The sequence below is a fragment of the Ruditapes philippinarum genome, unplaced genomic scaffold, assembly GCF_026571515.1.
Source record: "Ruditapes philippinarum isolate M1 unplaced genomic scaffold, ASM2657151v2 ctg2441_1_1_1_1, whole genome shotgun sequence".
Taxonomy (NCBI): Eukaryota; Metazoa; Mollusca; class Bivalvia; order Venerida; family Veneridae; genus Ruditapes; species Ruditapes philippinarum.
Genome location: NW_026863907.1, coordinates 306,862 through 327,751, shown reverse-complemented (window position 1 = coordinate 327,751; position 20,890 = coordinate 306,862). Strand labels below are relative to the sequence as shown.

Sequence of the window (20,890 nt, the reverse complement as noted above, 5' to 3'; positions counted from 1 at the left end):
TATTTCATATAAGTTACTGCAGTTTTGCGGTTAACACTCAAATTTATTTCAGGAGTTGAAATAGGTGTACAGGCTATCATGACATACATTTGACCTATTTTTAGCAACAGTTTAATGTTATCACAATCTCAGTCGGTATGACCGACCAAATATTTCCCATGCTTTATCTAAATTTTCCACGATGTTACAAGTTTTTTCAACATGACGTTAACATTCTATAACTATCATGCTATTGTTTGGATGGAGATTCATGTAGTTTTAAACCTTGATTTAAAAAAAAATCCTTACTACCGTAATACAAGAGCAGTAGAGCATTGTTTTAATTACTAATTTCTGCATAGTATACGTTTGTTGATCAATTTTTTTTTTTTTGAAAGATGGAATATGTTGAAACATGTGTTCTCAATGGAATTGATGGTAATACCTTCTCTTTTTTTTCTTCTTTTTTTTCAAAAACATAGCCATCTTTAGGGTTCCTGAACTTCTCAAAATAAAACGTTATTACCATCCTTCTTACTAAGTGATATGCAGTGTGAGTTTATGTCTAGACCCTGACCAACACTGGCAGTTCTTGTTTATTGAAGGCAATCATGTGATGTCAAAATTACATAACATGTATTTTACATGACATAATATTTTTTAGGTTTCTAAAATATTTTATAATTCGACAGCAAACTTTGCAATCTCGAGTGCCTTATAAAACAGTCTTAATTTCTGTTAGTAATATGTATTAGAAATTCTTTGATAAAACCATAGTGGCTGCCAATCAAAAGTTTACATAATTATTTATTTAGAGCATGAAACTTCACCAATTCATTAAGCCTTATCAAAAACAACAACAAAAACAACAATGAAAATAAATTACTGGCTGAGGATAAACTAAAAGAACTATTTTTAAAATTGCTTGGATTTCTTACATAGATAAGCCAGGGAATTATTAATCAGGAAAAAACAGAGTGATCAAATGATCTGAAATTTTGCACCTTAACCAGTCCTACATGAAATGGAACATTAATCTTGAAAATTTATTTTTAGTCATTATTTTCATGTCAAAAAACCTAAGTCAAGTCGCTTTAACTTTGATGTTTAAAAAATGATTTACGAATGAATGAATCTGTTAATGTATGTTTCATTTTACCACAAGTGAATACATCTGTATGTTATCTTAGCTAATAGCAATCATGCATAAAGCCATGTTTAACAGTAAGTGTTGCTAGATAATAATGTATGGCTTGTTTGGTAAAAATTAAGACTATATAGGAAATATCTATTATCTGCCGTAATAAGCCATATAAAGGAATTAAGATTAAATGCTGATTACATTTATATTAGACTAATAAAAGTAATTTTTTTGAAATTTTTATCTATTGTTATAAAGAATTGAGAATCTAAGTGATTCAGATAAAATATTTCAAAATTATGAAATTGTTAAAAATGTAAAAGTTAAATCATTTCAGTATTCAATTCTTATGTTTTAATATATAAATAATGCAGTAAAAACATTTTCGCAAGAAAAAAAGAAGCTTTTGTGTGCTTTTAACAGTTTTGTTAATGTACTGTATTGAAATTGCATTTCAGATTTTCTGATGGATTTAGGAACAGACCAATATTTTGATGTCATTGGACATAACTTTCTTGACACCATTGTAAGTGATAAGTTTGTTTACATGTTATATTCTGATGTCAGATACAAACAATTGTTTGTGTGATTTGTGATAAAAATTCAATTTTAGCTATAGATTTTTATCAAGATGATTTTAATGGAAAGGTATAATGGGGGATCTATTAGAGTTTATATAGTATGTAAAATTAAATGGTGTTTATATAGTATGTAAAATTAAAATCACTTACATGTACCATTGTATTCAGCCAGAACATATTTTGTAATTTCCCTTAAAATGATATACTTAACTGTTATGTCCATATTTAAAAGATGTACAAGTCCACTTAAGAATTTAAGCATGGTAAGGGTTAATTATTATATATATATGAGCCGTGTCATGACAAAACCAACATAATGGGTTTGCGACCAGCATGGATCCAGACCAGCCTGCGCATCCGCGCAGTCTGATCAGGATCCATGCTGTTCGCTTACCAATTCTATTACAAGTAGAGAAACTGATAGCGAACAGCATGGATCCTGATCAGACTGCGCGGATGCCCAGGCTGGTCTGGATCCATGCTAGTCGCAAACCCATTATGTTGGTTTTGTCGTGACGCGGCTCATATATTGTTTAACATGTAAGATTATATTAAAGGATCTCGATGTAATGGAACAGACTATCATTGATGATGTTATGGCTGAAATATCTGTTACTGAGCATAATACCATGACAGAGCCGGTGAATATATCGCGGTGTAAAAGTGAACCGGCCATAGTTGAAACGCATATACCGAGGACAAGAAGCGAGCCGGTGTTAAAAGATGTAATTGAAGCTTTTGATGCTGAAGGACTCCTCGAACAGTTTGAAGAAGGTTCGATTACATCATTATTTACATTAATCTTTTCTATATTATTCTATTTATGTACAATAGGAATAGAAATGTCACGCAATTAAATCCTCAAGGCTTTGGTCATTCTTTTGGTTTAATTCTCCATTAATTGTTACACATCTGTAGAAAGGCAATGTCTATCTAAACTGTACCACCACTAGAATGGACAGGAAAAGAATAACACATTGGCCAATTACCTGAACTATCTTTTGCTTCTGTTGCTTTCTAGTAATTAGTACAGATAAAGTGATTTCGTATTTTGTATGGAAGTCAAAATACTACTTTGTTTACATTTTGTTCCTTGTACAAAAAGTAATTTCACATCCAACTCTATTTTCTTCATGTGATTATCACCAAAACCATTATTTAAACATAATAAAATTCAAGTGTGCTCTTTCTAAGGAAAGCAAAACGTGTTAGTTTCTGCTTTAAGTACGGAAGTCAGATTCAAATGTCATACAGATATATTGAGGGAGCAAGATACTAACATGTACTGTTTTAGTAACTTTCAAACCAAAATGAAAAGGTTGTTTATAGATCTAACTTAGCTCGCTAGTCTTGAATACTTTCCAATGTGGTGATATTTCAGTCATAAATTGAGTTTGCATTATAAAGCAACAGCTGTGAGCCTGGTTTAACAGATGTCTTCATTGTAATGTTCGTGAAAGGTGAATAATTATTTAGATAATATCTTTATATTGGATGTAATTATTTTTGTGTTGGATGTAATTTTTCTTGTTTTGACTGTATTGATGACTATTGTTTTACAGCGTCACAGTCGATGGATGATAAGGACACAAATGACGTTAAAAAAGAAGCTCCAGTTTTTACACTTCAAACACCTGTCACAGAGTTGGGCATTAAACAAAAATGTGGTAATAATATGAAAAATTTAATTTTTCTTGTAAAAATATTGAGTGAAATCTTAAGATATAATTTCTACTTTCCTAAGTTAATGTGTATTTAACTCCAAACTTGTTTGACTACATGTACGTGATAGTGCACTTTGAATTTGCCATTCATATTGTTATGTTAAATCAGTGTGACATTTACACATGAAATATTTTTACATCCATCAAACAAAGGGAATTGTGATTTTATTCAAAAACTTGTATTGTGAAAAACCAAATTACTAGTTTATTTGGGCTTAAAATATCCCCTTTTTTGCCAAAGTAAAAGCCAAATACTCCTATGTTGGTGGCTAGAAATATGGCATGTATGATACTTTTCACATTCGTATTATCCTAATGCAAATATCCATTTTACATTTATTCCATTCTCAACTTATTTCAGGCAATACAGAAAAGATGGAATTAAGTAAGGAAATGATACAAAAACTAAAAGCTGTCAATAAGCCAAAATCTGCAGTGATGTTGCCACTAGCAGTCCCTGCTAAGCGGGGTAGAGGTCGTGCGATGGCAAGAGGTCATCCTGTAACTTTATCCGCTAGCTGTACACCTAGACGATTACATCGTGTTATGATGCAAAATTCCGAGCTGAAAGAAAGTTTTGCTTTAGCGGAGGTAGAGGTGTCTACTGAATGTTCTAAGTCAGACACAGTTGATGACGATAAAGTGGTTTCTGATAGTGCTGTTGGTGAAATGGTTGCACTGAACGGTTCAGAGATTAGGAAGAAAGCTTCGGACGAGAACAACCATTTTGAGCATGTTTTTGATCATGATTATATTAAAAATAGCTTCAAGACTGATCCACCAGGCTCTGTAGGAGGCTCAGTTTCCCTTTTCGGGAAAATGAGGGTTTAATGTAGACTTTGAAAAAGGGAGAACGGGTTTTGGGGATGAAATTAAAGAAAGCCCAGGATTTAAAAAATCAAAAAATTTGGTAAAATTTTATGGGGAAGACTTCCCTGTAGAGCATGTGACCCACCCTCAGTTCTTTGATAAATTTCCCATCTTTACTACAGGGGCATTATCAAAAAACCAAAGAAAAAAATTTTTTTAAAAAAAACAGCATCTTGTTTTAACAGGCAGAGGGGGCTTTTAAGTGAATGACTTTTTTTTAAAACGTGATTTTCCCCCCTATACGAGACCCATCTACTTTACAGCAAATTCCCCCGAATACTTTTATTTTCTTTTCCCCAAAAGTAAAAGGGAATGATTTTTTTGGCAGATAAACATGTACAAAAATGTAATAATGATAGTAAAGCTAGCAGTGGATATGCTTCTTCAACTCATAGCTCAGACCATGTGTCTCAAAGGTCAAGGTCAAGATCTCATTCAAGAACTAGTAGTACAAGGTCATTTTCTAGGTCAAGGTCATTACAAAGGTCAAGAAAGAAGAGGCAGTCCTCGTATTCTTCATGTTCTGGATACTCTAGCTCAAGTTCATCGTGTTCAGCGTCGTCTTGCTCAAACTCTTCGTGTTGCCGGTCAAGTTCAAGCAGTTGCTCCAGGTATGTTTGGTCATAATATTTAACCCTGAATCTGATGAATTTCTTAAATTTTGGACTTGTCCAACTTCCATATTTGGAACTGTCCATAAAGCACTACATCTAATTTTAGGTATATTGTAATGAAAATGTGATCAACTGTCAAGTCAGCCATCAGTATATATCTTCATTCTAGTTTATTTTACCATTCTTAATTCTACTTTGCTTTTATAATGTGTGAATGAAACTGGAGCATGCTGTTCAGGGACAAGTCTTGTTTAATGTTTGTGCAAAATACAATGTCGGATTCAATTTAGTAAAATGATTTAAAGTGGATTCTAGGCAATTTCTTTGCTCATTTATTTAAAAAATGTAACAAATAAAAATATGATAACCTCTGTATATCTATGTTTTATAAATAAATGCAATTACGAACGAAAGTGAAAAATAGAATTGCATGAATGAATATATTTATATCTTAACAGGTCTAGGTCAAGATCATTATCATCGTGTTGTTCAAGAGCGTCTTCAATTTCAATAAGATCCTCAAAGTCTCGATCAAGGTCTCGTAATCGTTCATGGCGGAGAGAAAGGGAGTTGCGAAAGGAGCGATCAAGAAGGAGCTTTAGATCAAGAAGTAGAAAAAGATCAAGATCTCGCAGGAGGAGGTCTAGAACAACAAGGTATTTTGTTTTTCTATAATGATTTGCTGTCTTTATTTCATGATTATGTCTTCATTGTGAGTGTGCATGCATGCCCCAAGTGTGAAGAAGTATATACTGGTCCATAACTTCAAAGCGACATTTTCCAGCTTAGGAAGGTGGCGTGTTTCACACAAGATCAAGCTCCATTGCTAAAGCTCCATTGCTAAAGGAGCAAGATAGAAACAAGGGAATGAACTTAGCATATGCATTTTAAGTGTAGATGGAGCTTAATATGTTAGGTCCGTAACTTGTATGTGCATGATTGGATTTAAAAAAAGAAATTGGTCATACCAATTTGGTACTGATTATCACCATATTAAGTAACTGATACCTTATTTGCTAGACCTACTTGTGGGTTAATAAAAAATTGTCAAATCTTGTCTGGGTAATTACTTTCCCCCTTTTCTATTTCACTTTCATTGTTGTATTAAGCACTTAGGAAAAAGGAGCATGGTATCTTAAGACAGGTCTTTTTACAAATTTTTGTTCATTTATTTTCAAGGTCAAGTTTACATTCGTACTCAAGGTCAAGATCAAGAAGTCATAGAAGATATAGAAGCAGGTATGTAAGGATGGAAATGTTTTGCTTCTTGTATTAAAATAAAAACAATGTAGAAAAATTTTCAGGAAATTTTTTAAACACGAAAATATTCTGCATTCATCTATTTAACTTTATAATTACCCTATATATGTGTGTTACATAGGAAAAGATTGGCATTTGGGTGTTAATTGCCCTAGCAGTTGTGATATTCTTTGTTAGCTATAGTTTTTGCCCCGCAATTTAAAAAAAAAGTATTAGTTTAATTTCAACTGTAAAGGGGAAATAGGAGGAAGGAGAGGCAGGAAAACTTTTGAAAAGATTTAAGAATTAAGGCGGGAAAAAAAGGGGGACGAGAAAGAAAAAGAAATTTTGGGAAGAAGTTTTAGGGGTACATGTGGGGAGTTTTATACTTTTATAGTTTCCTGGCATAATTCAGGGTCAAAATATGCAAGGTCAAGGCCACCAGATAAGGTTAAAAATAGAGACTTTGTCCAGAGCATATCTTTTGGCCCAAGGTAAAGGTCACCTGCAGAGGTGCAAAATAAGAAATTGAAAATATTAGAGATTTAGTCAAAATGATTTGTGGGATTTTAATGTAAATGCTCATGATTGTGAGACTGAAACATTTTTGAAATGGTGTTTTTTTGGGGACCAAAAGAACTAATTTTTATAAATGGGTCTTTGTGAGGAATGGGGAAGGGCCCTTTATACATTCCCTTTCTATTACAAATTTTCATTTCCCTATCATGTCTCTATATTTAACAGAAAGAGAGAAGAATTGTGTATGTAGGCGGTCTACCAAACAAATACTCAAGACATACGTTAAGAGATCATTTCACCCGGTTTGGACCTATAGAAAATGTTCAGTTACATTTCAGAGAGCATGGGTATGTTATAAGCTATTTACCATTATGAAAAATATTTCATGTTTTAAACGCATTTTTAATTTTAAGGCAAAATCAAGTTTGTTACCTTATTCTGGAAGCAGGGAGGTACAGTTTGCTTGTTGCAGGTTTACTCGTAGTCATTACAAAAATATTATAAAGACCTTATTGGCCCAACAAATTTTCATCGGATTTATTGGCTCCTAAATGCTGTACTATTGCTAATAAAAATGTTATAAGTAACAGTCTGTAGTTCTAGATTCATGGCAGGAATTGTATTGTATTGCATGATAAGAATTAAACTGAAAGTTAAAAGTTCCAGACAGAAAGTAGGATGAATCCACTACATAAAGAGGCGACATGGCTGAGTGATTTACACAAGACTATTTATCTAGGAATCACTGGCTGTGTGGGTTCAAACCCCTTAAGGGGCAAGCCATTGTTGCCTTGAGTTAGAAATTTTACATCGAGTGCTTAAGTACTGGTTATTTCCAGGAACTGAAGTGTATGAAAGATTTTAGACTCCTACAGGAATTGAACTAAAATAAAGGATGTATTAATCACTACAGAAATAGTGTGAATTTACTTAATTCCAGACAAGGTACACAAGTTCAACAAATTTGCTTTTAATATAAATGTTTATGTTTTATTTTCAGTGATAATTACGGCTTTGTTACATTCACATATACCTGTGATGCTTTTGCTGCTATTGAAAGTAAGTTTTTTTTCCTCATCATTAGATTAATTTTAGTTTTATTTTGATCAATGTGACAGAAATTTAATAATTTATTTTTTGATGTTTCGCTGATATTTTTGCACATAATCGATTACCGTCTTGTTTCAATATTTCACTGTAGAATATTGAGTAATAATGAATTTGATATAAAAATATTTGTTATTTCTTAGAAGGCAAAAAGATACCAGGATTATCTCAATTTGACTTGTGTTTTGGAGGCCGAAGACAATTCTGTGATGTGGAATATGCTGACTTAGGTAAATACTAATTATATTACTGTTTAATGATACTTCACAGGGCCTTTTTACCTTCTAAAACAGGGGCCGGTATAGGGCTGCTTCCCCAAAGAAAATTTCTTTAAAATCATGCAGTTTTCCCCAAAAATTGAATTTACATCAAGTTTTTTCTTCCCCTTTTGCAAATATACCGTGTAATTTTTCCCCAAAATTAAGGGCTGGGCTGCTTCCCCAACCTGTGAAAAAAAGCCCTGCTTCAATGATTAGTTTCAGATATGCAATCTTGACACATTTTATCGATCATAGTCAGGTATGCTTGATTTCTTTAAGGAAAAAATCTGCAATATACAGAAGTGTTGTATAAAGATTTACTGTAATGAAAATGCACCTGTAAGCTAAAACAAACTTTACCACAAGTGTAATGGTATTGTTGTATAGCAACAGGAATAGTATGTTGGAAGTTGTGAGGCCCAGGTGTCTTTTGATGTCTGTGGTTCGAACTGCTTCATACATGCAGCATACAAAATTTATTGTAACTTTTTTCCTATGCCCCCCTCCCCCAAAGAAAAAAAACAAAAACTAGGCCAAAGTCAAAAACCATATCTGGCTGTTTCAGAGTTGTTATTTCCCATGTGCCAAAAAAGAAAATAAATCCAAAAAACAACCTCAGTAATGTGCCGGTCTACTATATTAAACTAATACCACCTCATCATTCTGTTGACTGTGTTTGTGTCTAGTGCTACCTTACACATGACTGCATTTTTAGCTCACCTGTCACAAAGTGACAGGGTGAGCTTTTGTGATCGCTTTTCGTCCGGCGTCCGTCCGTCCGTAAACTTTTACTTTAAATGACATCTCCTCATAAACCACTAAGCCAATTTCATCCAAACTTCACAGGAATGTTCCTTTGGTGGTCACCTTTAAAAATTGTTCAAAGAATTTAATTCCATGCAGAACTCTGGTTGCCATGGCAACCGAAAGAAAAAACTTTAAATATCTTCTTTTAAAAAACCCAAAGAGCTAGAGCTTAGATATTTGGCATGAAACATCTTCTAGTGAGTGTCTACCAAGTTTGTTCAAATAAAAGCCCTGGGGTCAAAATTGGCCCCGCCCCAGGGGGTCATTGATTTTCCCTATATGCATATAGTAAAAACTTAAAAAATCTTCTTTTAAAGAACCCAAAGAGCTAGAGCTAAGATATTTAGCATGAAACATTTTCTAGTAAGTGTCTACCAAGTTTGTTCAAATAAAAGCCCTGGGGTCAAAATTGGCCCCGCCCCGGGGGTCATTGATTTTCCCTATATGCATATAGTAAAACTTAAAAAATCTTCTTTTAAAGAACCCATAGAGCTAGAGCTAAGATATTTAGCATGAAACATCTTCTAATAAGTGTCTACCAAGTTTGTTCAAATAAAAGCCCTGGGGTCAAAATTGGCCCCGCCCCAGGGGGTCATTGATTTTCCCTATATGCGTATAGTAAAAACTTAAAAAATCTTCTTTTAAAGAACCGATAGAGCTAGAGCTAAGATATTTAGCATGAAACATCTTCTAATAAGTGTCTACAAAGTTTGTTCAAATAAAAGCCCTGGGGTCAAAATTGGCCCTGCTCCGGGGGTCATTGATTTTCCCTATATGCATATAGTAAAAACTTAAAAAATCTTCTTTTAAAGAACCCATAGAGCTAGAGCTAAGATATTTAGCATGAAACATCTTCTAATAAGTGTCTACCAAGTTTGTTCAAATAAAAGCCCTGGGGTCAAAATTGGCCCCGCCCCAGGGGGTCATTGATTTTCCCTATATGCATATAGTAAAAACTTAAAAAATCTTCTTTTAAAGAACCCATAGAGCTAGAGCTAAGATATTTAGCATGAAACATCTTCTAATAAGTGTCTACCAAGTTTGTTCAAATAAAAGCCCTGGGGGTCAAAATTGGCCCCGCCCCAGGGGGTCATTGATTTTCCCTATATGCGTATAGTAAAAACTTAAAAAATCTTCTTTTAAAGAACCCATAGAGCTAGAGCTAAGATATTTAGCATGAAACATGATCTAATGGGTATCTTAAAAAAGTTTGTTCAAATAAAAACCCCGGGGATCAAAATTGGCCCCGCCCCGGGGTCATTGATTTTCCTTATATGTGTATAGCAAAAACTTAAAAATCTTCTTTGAAAACATCCAAATAGCTAGAGTTTAGATATTAAGCATGAAACATCTTCTAGTGAGTGTCTACAAAGTTTGTTCAAATAAAAGCCCTGGGGTCAAAATAGGCCCCCCCCCCCCCCCCGGGGGTCATTGATTTTCCTTATATGTGTATGGCAAAAACTTAGAAATCTTCTTTGAAAAAACCAAAATAGCTAAGAGTTTAGTTATTAAGCATGAAACATCTTCTAGTAAGTGTCTACAAAGTTTGTTCAAATAACAGCCCTGGGGCTAAAACTGGCCCCGCCCCAGAGGTGTCATTTTTTTTAACTATATGTGTATAGTAAAAACTTAAAAAATCTTCTTTTCAAAAAAACCCAATGAGCTAGAGGTTTGATTGCAGGAAACATATTTTTGTGGGTGTCTACCAAGTTTGTTCAAATAAAAGCCCTTGGGTTAAAATTGGCCCTGCCAAAGGGGGGGGTATATATGTGTGTAGTAAAAACTTAACATCATGAAACATCTTCTAATGGGTGTCTTCCAAGTTTGTTCAAATAAAAGCCCTGGGGTTTAAACTGGCCCCGCCCCGGGGGCCTATATACAGGTGAGCGACCTCAGGGCCATCATGGCCCTCTTGTTACAGAGAATTGTTGTTACTAACATCATCATGTGTCACAAAAGTAATCAAGAAGAAATCAAGTTAACTTAAATAGTGTCTATTGTTCTTACTCGGAAGCCCTATCATCTATTGATTGGCAAGGGGCGTCTGTGGCAGAGTGGTTAAGGTCTACTTCAAATCACTTGCCCTTCACCGCTGTGGGTTCGAATCCCAACAGGGACTTTGGATTCTTTCATGTGAGGAAGCTATCCGGCTAACTTACAGAAAGTCGGTGGTTCTACTCAGGTGCCCGTTTGTGCCTGAAAAAAAAATGCACGGAGGGGCACCACCATTTAAGCTGGAACGTCGCCAAATGACCTATACTGTGTCGGTGTGACGTAAAACCCAAATCAAACAAACATCTATTGATTGGCACCTTCGGTGTTCTTCTACCTGCCGTTTAACTGGAAAGTCGTCATGTAACCAACCAATACAGTGTTGGTTTGATTTAAAACCGAAACTAAATGACAACAAATAAAAAAGAAATGTAAAATTTTAAGTAGAATTGTACAGCAGTTTTATAAAGTCTATTCAGATTATATTTCATATCTTCAGCATTATAACATTACAACTTAATGATGTATCTTTATAAACTTGTACATGTATATAATAATTCTCTTGTATTTATATTTTTGGCAGATGGTAATAAAGAGATCGAGGAGGAATTTGACTCTAAACCTCCTAAGAGGGGTGCTATGGACTTTGATGAATTACTAAGGCAAGCAAAAGCTGGGATAAAGAAAGTTTAACAGGACGTACATCATTAGGTGTTGACTTTTGTGATAGGAAAAAATGTGTTTAGTATATTAAATTTACAGTGGACATGATTGTCTTGTGTGCTTTGCATGTAGTGTGTCTGAGTGGGGGAAACATAAATATAAAATATATTAGGGTATAGAAGAGACATATATGTGTAATAAAAACATTGGCAGACAGAAAAACAGTAAAGTAATATTAGATGTGTTCAAAGTACAGGAAAGATAACCCTTCTCTGGCTTAACTTGCTGAATTTCTTAATAAACATTACACAGTTTCCATTTTTCGAACGGTTCAGTATCAAATTTAGGGTATCAAGTAAAAATTTTACAGCTTGTCAGCCAATAGTATAGAGTCTGTTCAGACTGTGTTGATGGGCAGTTTGGCCTGGTTCAATACTAGTGGCAATGGCTAACTTGAGTTTATACCAGGGTCAGGGTTAATGGGGCAAAACAAGGGCATTTATATACTATTAAGTTAAATAAATCTAGTCACCAGTATGTTACAGTTAAGATTCAAGGAAAAGCTTGACAGATTTTTTATCTGCCTTCGATAAAATTGAAAATATTGAAACGAAATCGTCTTCCTGTCTATATCTTAGAATTCTGACTTACATTTTCTTGAAACTTGGTAGGAACATTTATAATAAAAGGAAAAAGAGGATCTTTCAGTTTTATAAAAATTTATAAAAGGGCTTTTTGTGTTACAGCCATTTCTTACTTAACAAAGCCTCAAAGGGGGCTTTTTTTTTTTTTGAGCCATAGTTTACAAGTAGTTGGTTGTAATGAAACTGGGCATTAATGTCTATTATTGTAAAGAAATGATGCTCATCAAACATTATTAAATCTGATTGTTTATTTTTGAGTTACAGATTTATGTGAATTTAAAAAAAAACAAAAAAAACAATTAACTCTTGGATTGGTGCATGATCATCGTTTAAAACGGAGACAGTCATATCTAACAAAAATTATGTGCAACTACGTTTGTTTATATTTAACTGTAACTGTTTAATATTTTTTAAAAACCCGAGATCAGTAATTCAATAAATATTTTTGTAAGATCTTTAATTGCTTTATATATACATTTTACAATTACCATTGTCAAATGAAATTGAGTAAAGTGTTTAAATCATGTCCATTCCTGGTGTACTTGTTTTTTCGTTAAATTTGAAAATTTGAGCAACAATTTGCCTTCTATCAGTCTATCACGACACTTGAATAATTCTTATACCTCAAATAAATGGCCACCGTGGAGTTGCGTACAAATTTAGTATATTGCTTGTTGGATTTTTGTTTTGTTTTTGTTTTACTTCCATTTTGATACATTTATTTACATAGCAATAGAATCCACGAAACTTACATTAACAGCACATCAATAGACCTGTCCTATATAAGAGAATACATTTGTACATTTTGGGGTTTTACTTTTGCATTTATATTTTTGTTTATGTACGACTTTATAGACTAAACATTTCTGATTTTTTTACCCCCTTGTTAAATAATCCGTAGACAAATCTGTTATTGTTTTCAGTCATTTCACCTTAGTGCAATAACTGGTTAACTCCTATGGAATTTAGAAGGACTTAGCCTGTTAGTGCATTAAGGTGATGATTTGTTCTTGGAACTTGTGTTTGCATGAGTTTTGTTTGATACAAGTGTATATATATATACATAATTTTTGTTTCAGCTTTTGTCTATAAAGAATGTTATTGAGGGAATAAATATTTTCAAAATATTGATATTTTTGTTATTTCTTTATGTGATTTTGTGTTTTAAAAGGGTAAAAATCTATATCTTATGAAATATTTCAGCAGTAAAATTATAATGGTTCCATTATTATATGGTTGATTCTCGAAAATGTTGTAACATAGAATGTCTCTGTTATTTAATACTTCACATGAATAATGTACACAAACCGAATAAAATGTCCCGCGGAACAAAATATTATTTTGCTATTTTAAGTATGGTTTTATCCGTTAAGCTATGATTTTTAAGGCAATAAATTACCATATTTATTTTATACAAGCATTTTGGAAGTATTTTTTTTAAAAATCAGACCATAATTTTTGCATCAGATATATAACTCTATACACTTAGAATGGTTAATAGCTGCATGCCTCCAGATGAGCCAAAATACTTAGAAAATCAAACTTGAGAAAAAAGCACTATGATATAAAGAAAAGTAAAAGAAAAAAAAGTTAAGGTAAAAGTATTAATTTAAGAAGTAACTTAAGTATTAATTGCCAGGTTATATGTGATTTGTCACTGATTTTGCAGTATTATTACCATATTTTGCGTTACTAATAGTTTTAGCATATTTTGGGTTGAAAGTACTGTTTGCAATGTGAAAATTATTTTCCTTATTCACAATATTTTATTTTTTAATACACTTTCATGAATCTGGAGACTTGCTGCTCTAAAAGAGGCTTTCTTGTACCTTTTTGCATTGGTCACTGATACACATCGATAGATCGAGTTACTTGAAATGTACAGAAATAAAGCAGGTGATGTCAAAAGTGTTATCTGCCGCAGAAAATTATGCTTGACAATACAATCTCGATAGAGTGTTGGATTCCAAAAGTATACATTTAAATGTGCAATTAATTCAGATAAAAATCCAGGTGTGACACAGATATAACATGAACATATTTTTGGAGCGACCTCTTTAAGTGAATATTTAAAGAAACTGGCATTTATGTACAGGAACGACTGGCATCCCAGCATTTTCAAACTTCTTATGCATTTATGAAGAAGAAAAAAACACATTGAACAACAAAAAATGTGTTTAATTCATTTACCTTAAAGCCTATGACAATTGATAAGATTTAATCAATAATGATTACTAATCACAAATAAATTTTGGCAAATAGCTTTTATATAACTCACAAATTCACACAGTTTCATTTTACAGTGGAAGAAAAACCCGATTTTCCACATCACAATATATTTAAATATATTAAATTCAATAAGAAGATGTGAATTCACTTATTTTGTGGGCATGAAATTTCTTCATGCATTTGTGGACTGTCTAGTAATGCAAAAATAGTAAAATGCAAATTATGCAATGCACAATAATGTTTGAACAGACAAAATGAAATTTTGTCGGGTCTTATTTTTGTAGATTGACCTAATGGTTTACGTAGAAAACAACAAAAATAAAAGCAGCACTAATTATAATGACTTTTCAGTACAAAGTTTATCTTTTAAATACAATGACAAATGTTCTCAAATAATTGCACTAATTAGAAGCACATAAAGTCTCGATGTCCGTGAATAAAACATTTTCATCTTCTATCCGGAAGACCTATATTTGATGTTGTTTGTTCAAGGTATGCTAGAGGTCCTTGTGGATAAGAGGGTGGGGCTTGCGGTCTCGGCCCTATGGGCACGCCGGGGTGAGATTGCATTGGTGGTGGTGGTCCCGGCAAAGACTGTGAATGTATTGATCCGGAATAGCCCTGGTATTGGGCTAAGGCCGGGGCCTGTGACGGTATCTGCTGTATGTGATGAGATGAATAATGTGGAAGTGACCCCGACTGTGCCATGTGGGGTTGCTGTTGGGGCACAGTATGTGACTGGGGTAACTGTAAATTTGGCTGGGTAGAGACTGGGTGAGATTGCTGAACTGGTTGCCCTGCAGGTGTGACACCCTGTTGCTGTAGAATTATCTGACATCGTTTCAGCCTCTCTGTGTGCTTTTCTAACAAAGCTTCTTTCCTGGCCAATTCACCTTTCAGATTTTCTATATCCTGCAATAGATTAATCAGTTCACATTAAACTAGAATAATTGATGAATAGGATTCATGCACTCCAATTAATATGATAGTTAACATGTTTTCTAATACTTGACCTTGAGACTTCAATCTTTATCCAATGTTAGATGGTTTTATCTTCTCAATATAAGTCATTGGTCTATAAATATAGGCTGTAAAAGCAACAGTAAAAATCTTTTATAAGCACCAACGACCTTGACAACAGTGACCCTGAACTCGGAACATCCAATATACATGATTTTTGTGTCTATTACCAAATAAGGAAGATATCAGTCTGTAAATCAAGTTACTAGGAGAAACTTTAGATATATCAATTTTGCTGGAATCGGTAAGTCCAATTTTTGAAGTGATCAAAAGGAATATAACTGGTGAAACATGGATGCCACAGTTATGTAACTTGCCAAGGCTCTGCTTAGATCATGTACTGATAAGCGTGGTACAAATAAAACTATATCCAGCTTGCTGGAATAGCTTAAGCATTCATGTATGTCCTTAAAGGGAAATAACTGGGGGATAAAAGGAAGCCACAGTTATGAAACTTGCCAAGATTATTCATGGACTTTCTACTTGTGTTACAATGTAAATTATGAACTTAAAAATATTCAACTTGCCTTTAGAAAGATGGGCATTTTGTTAAAACAGTTGAATTACTATATGTTCAGGGGCAAAAAACAACTAGACAATGTACATTATATACAGAAAACAACTGAATCAGAGACCTACATGTATATGTATACAAATGTGTTCTGGTCATGCTTTAGTTTAGTTTAAACATATTTTATTTCTCAGAATATATATACATGTTATAATTCACAATATACAGATGCAATTCATATATTCTTAAAAAAACAGGATTAGAATGAAAGACAACATGTCTTATGAAATTCTTCTCCATGCTTTAAGAATTTCATCATTATTACTTAGTTCAAAAAAGATCATTTATTTGCTGAAGTATTTTTTAAGAAATTCAACAACTTGCACATTGTTGAAAGGGTCTAAATATAGTATACAATGAACAATAACATGTATAAATGACAAAACCAAATAGTGTGTTTGCGACCAGCATGGATCCAGACCAGCCTGCGCATCCGCACAGTCTGATCAGGATCCATGCTGTTCGTTATCAGTTCCTCTACTTGTTATAGAGTTGGTTAGCGAACAGCATGGATCCTGATCAGACAGCGGATGCGCAGGCTGGTCTGGATCTATGCTGGTCGCAAACCCACTATGTTGGTTTTGTCACGACACGGCTCATTTATATCTTACATCCACTAATTGCTGAAAGGGTCTGAATATAGTATACAATAACATGTATAAATGAGCCGCATCATGACAAAACTAACATAATGGGTTTGTGACCAGCATAGATCCAGACTAGCCTGCACATCCGCGCAGTCTGATTAGGATCCATGCTGTTCGCTATCACTTTCTCTACTTGTTATAGGGTTTGTAAGCGAACAGCATTGATCCTGATCAGACTGCGCAGATACGCAGGCTGGTCTGGATCCATGCTGGTCGCAAACCCACTATGTTGGTTTTGTCATGACGCGGCTCATTTATATCTTACATCCACTAATTGCTGTTCTGGCTTCTGGTAGGAGACTAGCATTCTTTTTCTCAGGAACAAAGCCTCTGTTTGCCGAGACAACTCCAGGAATTTCTGCATAGCATTTTCTATACCTACAATTAACAGATAGAAATTTCATAATATAACATTTCACATAACATATGACAGCACAGTTCCCCAATAGTGACAACATACATGTATTGAACCACTCTTCAAAACATAAAAGGCATATACAAATTCTCATATGATACCATTCCTCATAACATATGATACCATTCCGCATAATATAATCATATGATACCATTCCACATAACAGTCTTAACACATAAACTGCGGCGCAGGAGTCTAATCAAAGCCATTTAATAAAATGCTATGACACTAGTGTAATAACACTTTGAAGCGACATCATTTGCACTATATTTTATATAAACATAGCGTTAAAATGTGCTAATATTAGTGTTACACTATGAAAAATTACTCTTTTTAACAGTTTACCATTCTTACTATATATATATATGTGATAAATAGAATATTATATTTGTGAAGATTCAATACTAAATTTATTGAACTCGTTGAATAAAACAATATTGTGCGTGCCATAGGCTAGTATAATATAATTTTATTCAACTTGTCAGCAGTGTCTATTCTAGGATTCAAAAAACGGGGGATTTGTATCAAAAAGTGAGAATTTATTACATTTGTTGATTTTTTTCCTTTCTCTATGCAAAATTTTTCCCCTGCCTCTGAAAAAATAGGGGGGAATTCTCAAAATATTAGTGAGTCCCCCCATCCCCCCTCACTAGAATAGACACTGAACTTGTTCAATAAATTAAGTATTAAACCAACACCAATTAAATATCTTCTATAATATGATAGCATTCCTCATAATATATGATACCATTCCTCAGAACATATGATACCATTCCTCATAACATATCACTGTACAGTTTCCCATAACATACTGAATTGCTCTTCAAAACATAATTTGGAGTAACATGGCACACCATAAAACATACAAATAAAAGATAAAAGATGTATGAATTGAAAAAAAAGCCATGCCAAAAAAAAAAAAAAACATTATATCAAGGATAACACAAAAAACACAAAAAAAAAGAGTTAAAAAAAACTCATGAATTCTTCATAACATAAGACCCTCAAACCCTTAGCCTGCTGGTGGCTACAGAATCTACCCATGTGACAAGAGCAGACCAAGATAAGCGGGCACATGTATACCATCTAAATTCATAGTCTGCACTGTTTGTATATATTTTGAAATTCTCTATGATAACGATAAATGCTTTTGTCTAGATTGAAAGATGGACAAAGTCCATTTAATAAGATATCTAGCAGGGTCCTGGTTATAATATTGATTTTTTTTCATTTAATTCTTACTTGTTTTTGTTTCTTCAGAGTCCTGGACATTGATCTGCTCCTGGGTGGTAAGGAGTGACAAACAATTCTGTAAAGAACATGAAAAATAACTCAATCAAAATCTAGGGGAATAATGCTAAATTTTAAAGAAATTTCCTGTAATGAAGAAGATTTAAACAGCCAAAAAAACACCCAAAAATGATATATTTATTGTTTTAACATGCCATTTAGGTGAATTCCCTAGAGCTTAATCTGGAATGTACAGGAAGTACCAGGAAAGAGTGTTTATCAAAGTTTTTGAATTCATGAACAGCTGGTGAATGTATAAATATGTGAATTTTTTCTATAAGTTTAGATATAATACAGGGAAGTCAAAGACTGGGTCTGTGAAGCAGGCCTGGGCATTGGATTGCCCGGCTATAGACAACACATGTATGTATATTTAAAAAGAAATCAAATAAAAAAACAATTAAGACATATATAGATTTCTATAGCTATCAGTGAAATTTGATAACAAGTGTCATATCTTGTTGGGCGCAATCATAATTTTCAATTAGGTGGGGTATTCCCATTAACTGGATAACAGAACAATCACATTTTTTTGGCTTAATTATAATTGAGGTGTTACAAGTCAAAACGGCAGTGGTGGATGAAATACCGAATGACACTTTTAGGCTTTAACTGTTTGAAAAGAAAAATGTAAAATAAAAAGTGAACGAATTTTTAAACCAACTTCCCCGTTCAATGCCGTATTTAAATCATGTTTCTGGGGTCAAAACTGGACCCGCTCTGACTAGAGTCAATTAAAGTAGTGTACATATACAGATCAATATAGGCCTAATAAGGCTAATTACAATCAGTCTTGTCCGAAAACTATTCAGTTTAAGGAGAAATTAAGCATACAGATAACTTGCAAGAAATTACAAAAGCAGAAAATATGAATTGATTACAATTTCAAAAAACAAATATATTACTAGAAAAGATGACTCTAATTCATCTATGATGTTTGAATTCTGTCCAATCTTTTCAAACTCAAAGGGCGCAGCCATTTTGGAGCAATTCTAAAGTGCTTACGAAGTAGCTAACAATATTGAATATGTGAGTAAATGCTAAAGTAAACTGCTGAAAGAAACCGTGCGAAAGTGTCAATTACGTTGCCTTGGGTTTAATTTAAAATAATAATAATAAATATCGGGAAATCGGGAAATTAATTTTACTTTTGTAAATCGTTTTTTTTTTCTTTTTCTTCTCATTTTTTTTTTGCACACTGAAAAACTCTAAAAGTTGTTATGTTGTCATTGTACAGATGTAAAAATGTTTCAACAATTTGTTTATATAAATAATTCAGAGACATAGATAACATCTCTGATATATTGCTCATATAAAATGACAAACAGATTATATTCATAGATTATGTTACATATATACAAAAATATTGTTTTTCCCCTATATATTTAAATAGTCTGTATGAAAAAATGATTCTATATGTATAACATCTCTGATATATTGCTCATATAAAATGACAAACAAATTATATTCATAGATTATATTACTTATATAATGTACAAAAATATTGTATTTTAATGGAAAATCATGTAAATATTGAACATGGGGCGACTATATTTAAACAGTGTGTATGAAAACAAGATCCTGATGCATATTTAATTTGGACAGAAGTACACCCCCTCCACCCCCATTTCAATATATCTAAAGACAGCTCATTAATACCCGTCTCAATAACTTCAGTTCAAGCTGTGATCGATATATCTAATGGTCAGCACTATAAGTTTAACTGGTCTGCTGATTCTACCTTACGTTTATGTTTAACTACGGTAGTCGGCAGTTTTTTTACAAAAGATATTATGTTATAAGTATGTTAATTGTGTTGACCATACAGTAATAAGACTTACATTTATATTACAGTTTTATTGGTCTGCAGTGATTTTATTGATTTTGCAAAATGTAGAATTTGTTACATTTAATAAGAAACTTTATTAAATAATAAGAAATTAAAAGCAAATTAAATATTACATTTCCCTATATATCTAACTGGTCGGCAATTAATAGATGTAAAACTGGTCGGAAATAGAAGAAAATTACGGCTAAAAAACACACATCGATAATATATATCAAACTGACCGGCATATAATTTATAATATATCTTAACTGGCCAGCTATATGGAACATATCTCCGCCGTCTGTCTGTTCGTTTATCGGTTCAAGCAACACGCCTAGTATACCCTTTCTCGTCGTCCCTGTCACAACTACATGTATAAGGGCCGCTCCCCGCGCCTTAGCTACAGTCAGGACATTGGCAGCTAACTTCATAAAAACTAAGTCGTGTTGTCTTGAACGTAATCCCGGGCTGTAGTGCAGAGAACTTGATAATTAACTTGTCGTTTTGCACATTGCAGTAGATCAGATCTTAAATCATCAGTCCATGACCTGTGCCTCCTACACAACGTGCATGTACCGAGAGGAAGAAGGAATTTGATTGGTACCCCAAGTACTTGCGCTTATTTAAGTTTTTGGGTGTGATTTTTTTTTCTCGGTCAAACAATTTTTGGTTTTGAATAAAAATGGCGTTTTGGTCTGTTGATGATTTGTTGTCATAAATTGACGTGTTGCAGTCATGGATCAATCAGTG

General features: G+C 33.4%; 2 protein-coding genes across 2 annotated transcripts; one reads left to right on the top strand and one right to left on the bottom strand.

The window, feature by feature from the left end:
* Window positions 1-362: 362 nt before the first annotated feature.
* On the top strand, window positions 363-13,271 carry LOC132723783 (uncharacterized). The gene is made up of 13 exons (XM_060708568.1): window positions 363-417; window positions 1,579-1,646; window positions 2,259-2,475; window positions 3,264-3,368; window positions 3,787-4,226; window positions 4,624-4,906; window positions 5,425-5,565; window positions 6,089-6,148; window positions 6,546-6,598; window positions 6,893-7,014; window positions 7,668-7,726; window positions 7,918-8,004; window positions 11,417-13,271. Exons 1-13 carry the CDS (start codon window positions 378-380, stop codon window positions 11,524-11,526), a joined length of 1,785 nt encoding a protein of 594 aa, XP_060564551.1. The 5' UTR covers window positions 363-377; the 3' UTR covers window positions 11,527-13,271.
* A 1,419-nt stretch (window positions 13,272-14,690) lies between these two features.
* LOC132723785 (uncharacterized) lies at window positions 14,691-19,324 on the bottom strand. Its single transcript, XM_060708571.1, has 4 exons — window positions 19,218-19,324; window positions 18,265-18,331; window positions 16,873-16,985; window positions 14,691-15,281 (listed from the first exon to the last, which is right to left on the bottom strand). Exons 1-4 carry the CDS (start codon window positions 19,290-19,292, stop codon window positions 14,817-14,819), a joined length of 720 nt encoding a protein of 239 aa, XP_060564554.1. The 5' UTR covers window positions 19,293-19,324; the 3' UTR covers window positions 14,691-14,816.
* Between the last annotated feature and the right edge of the window lie 1,566 nt (window positions 19,325-20,890).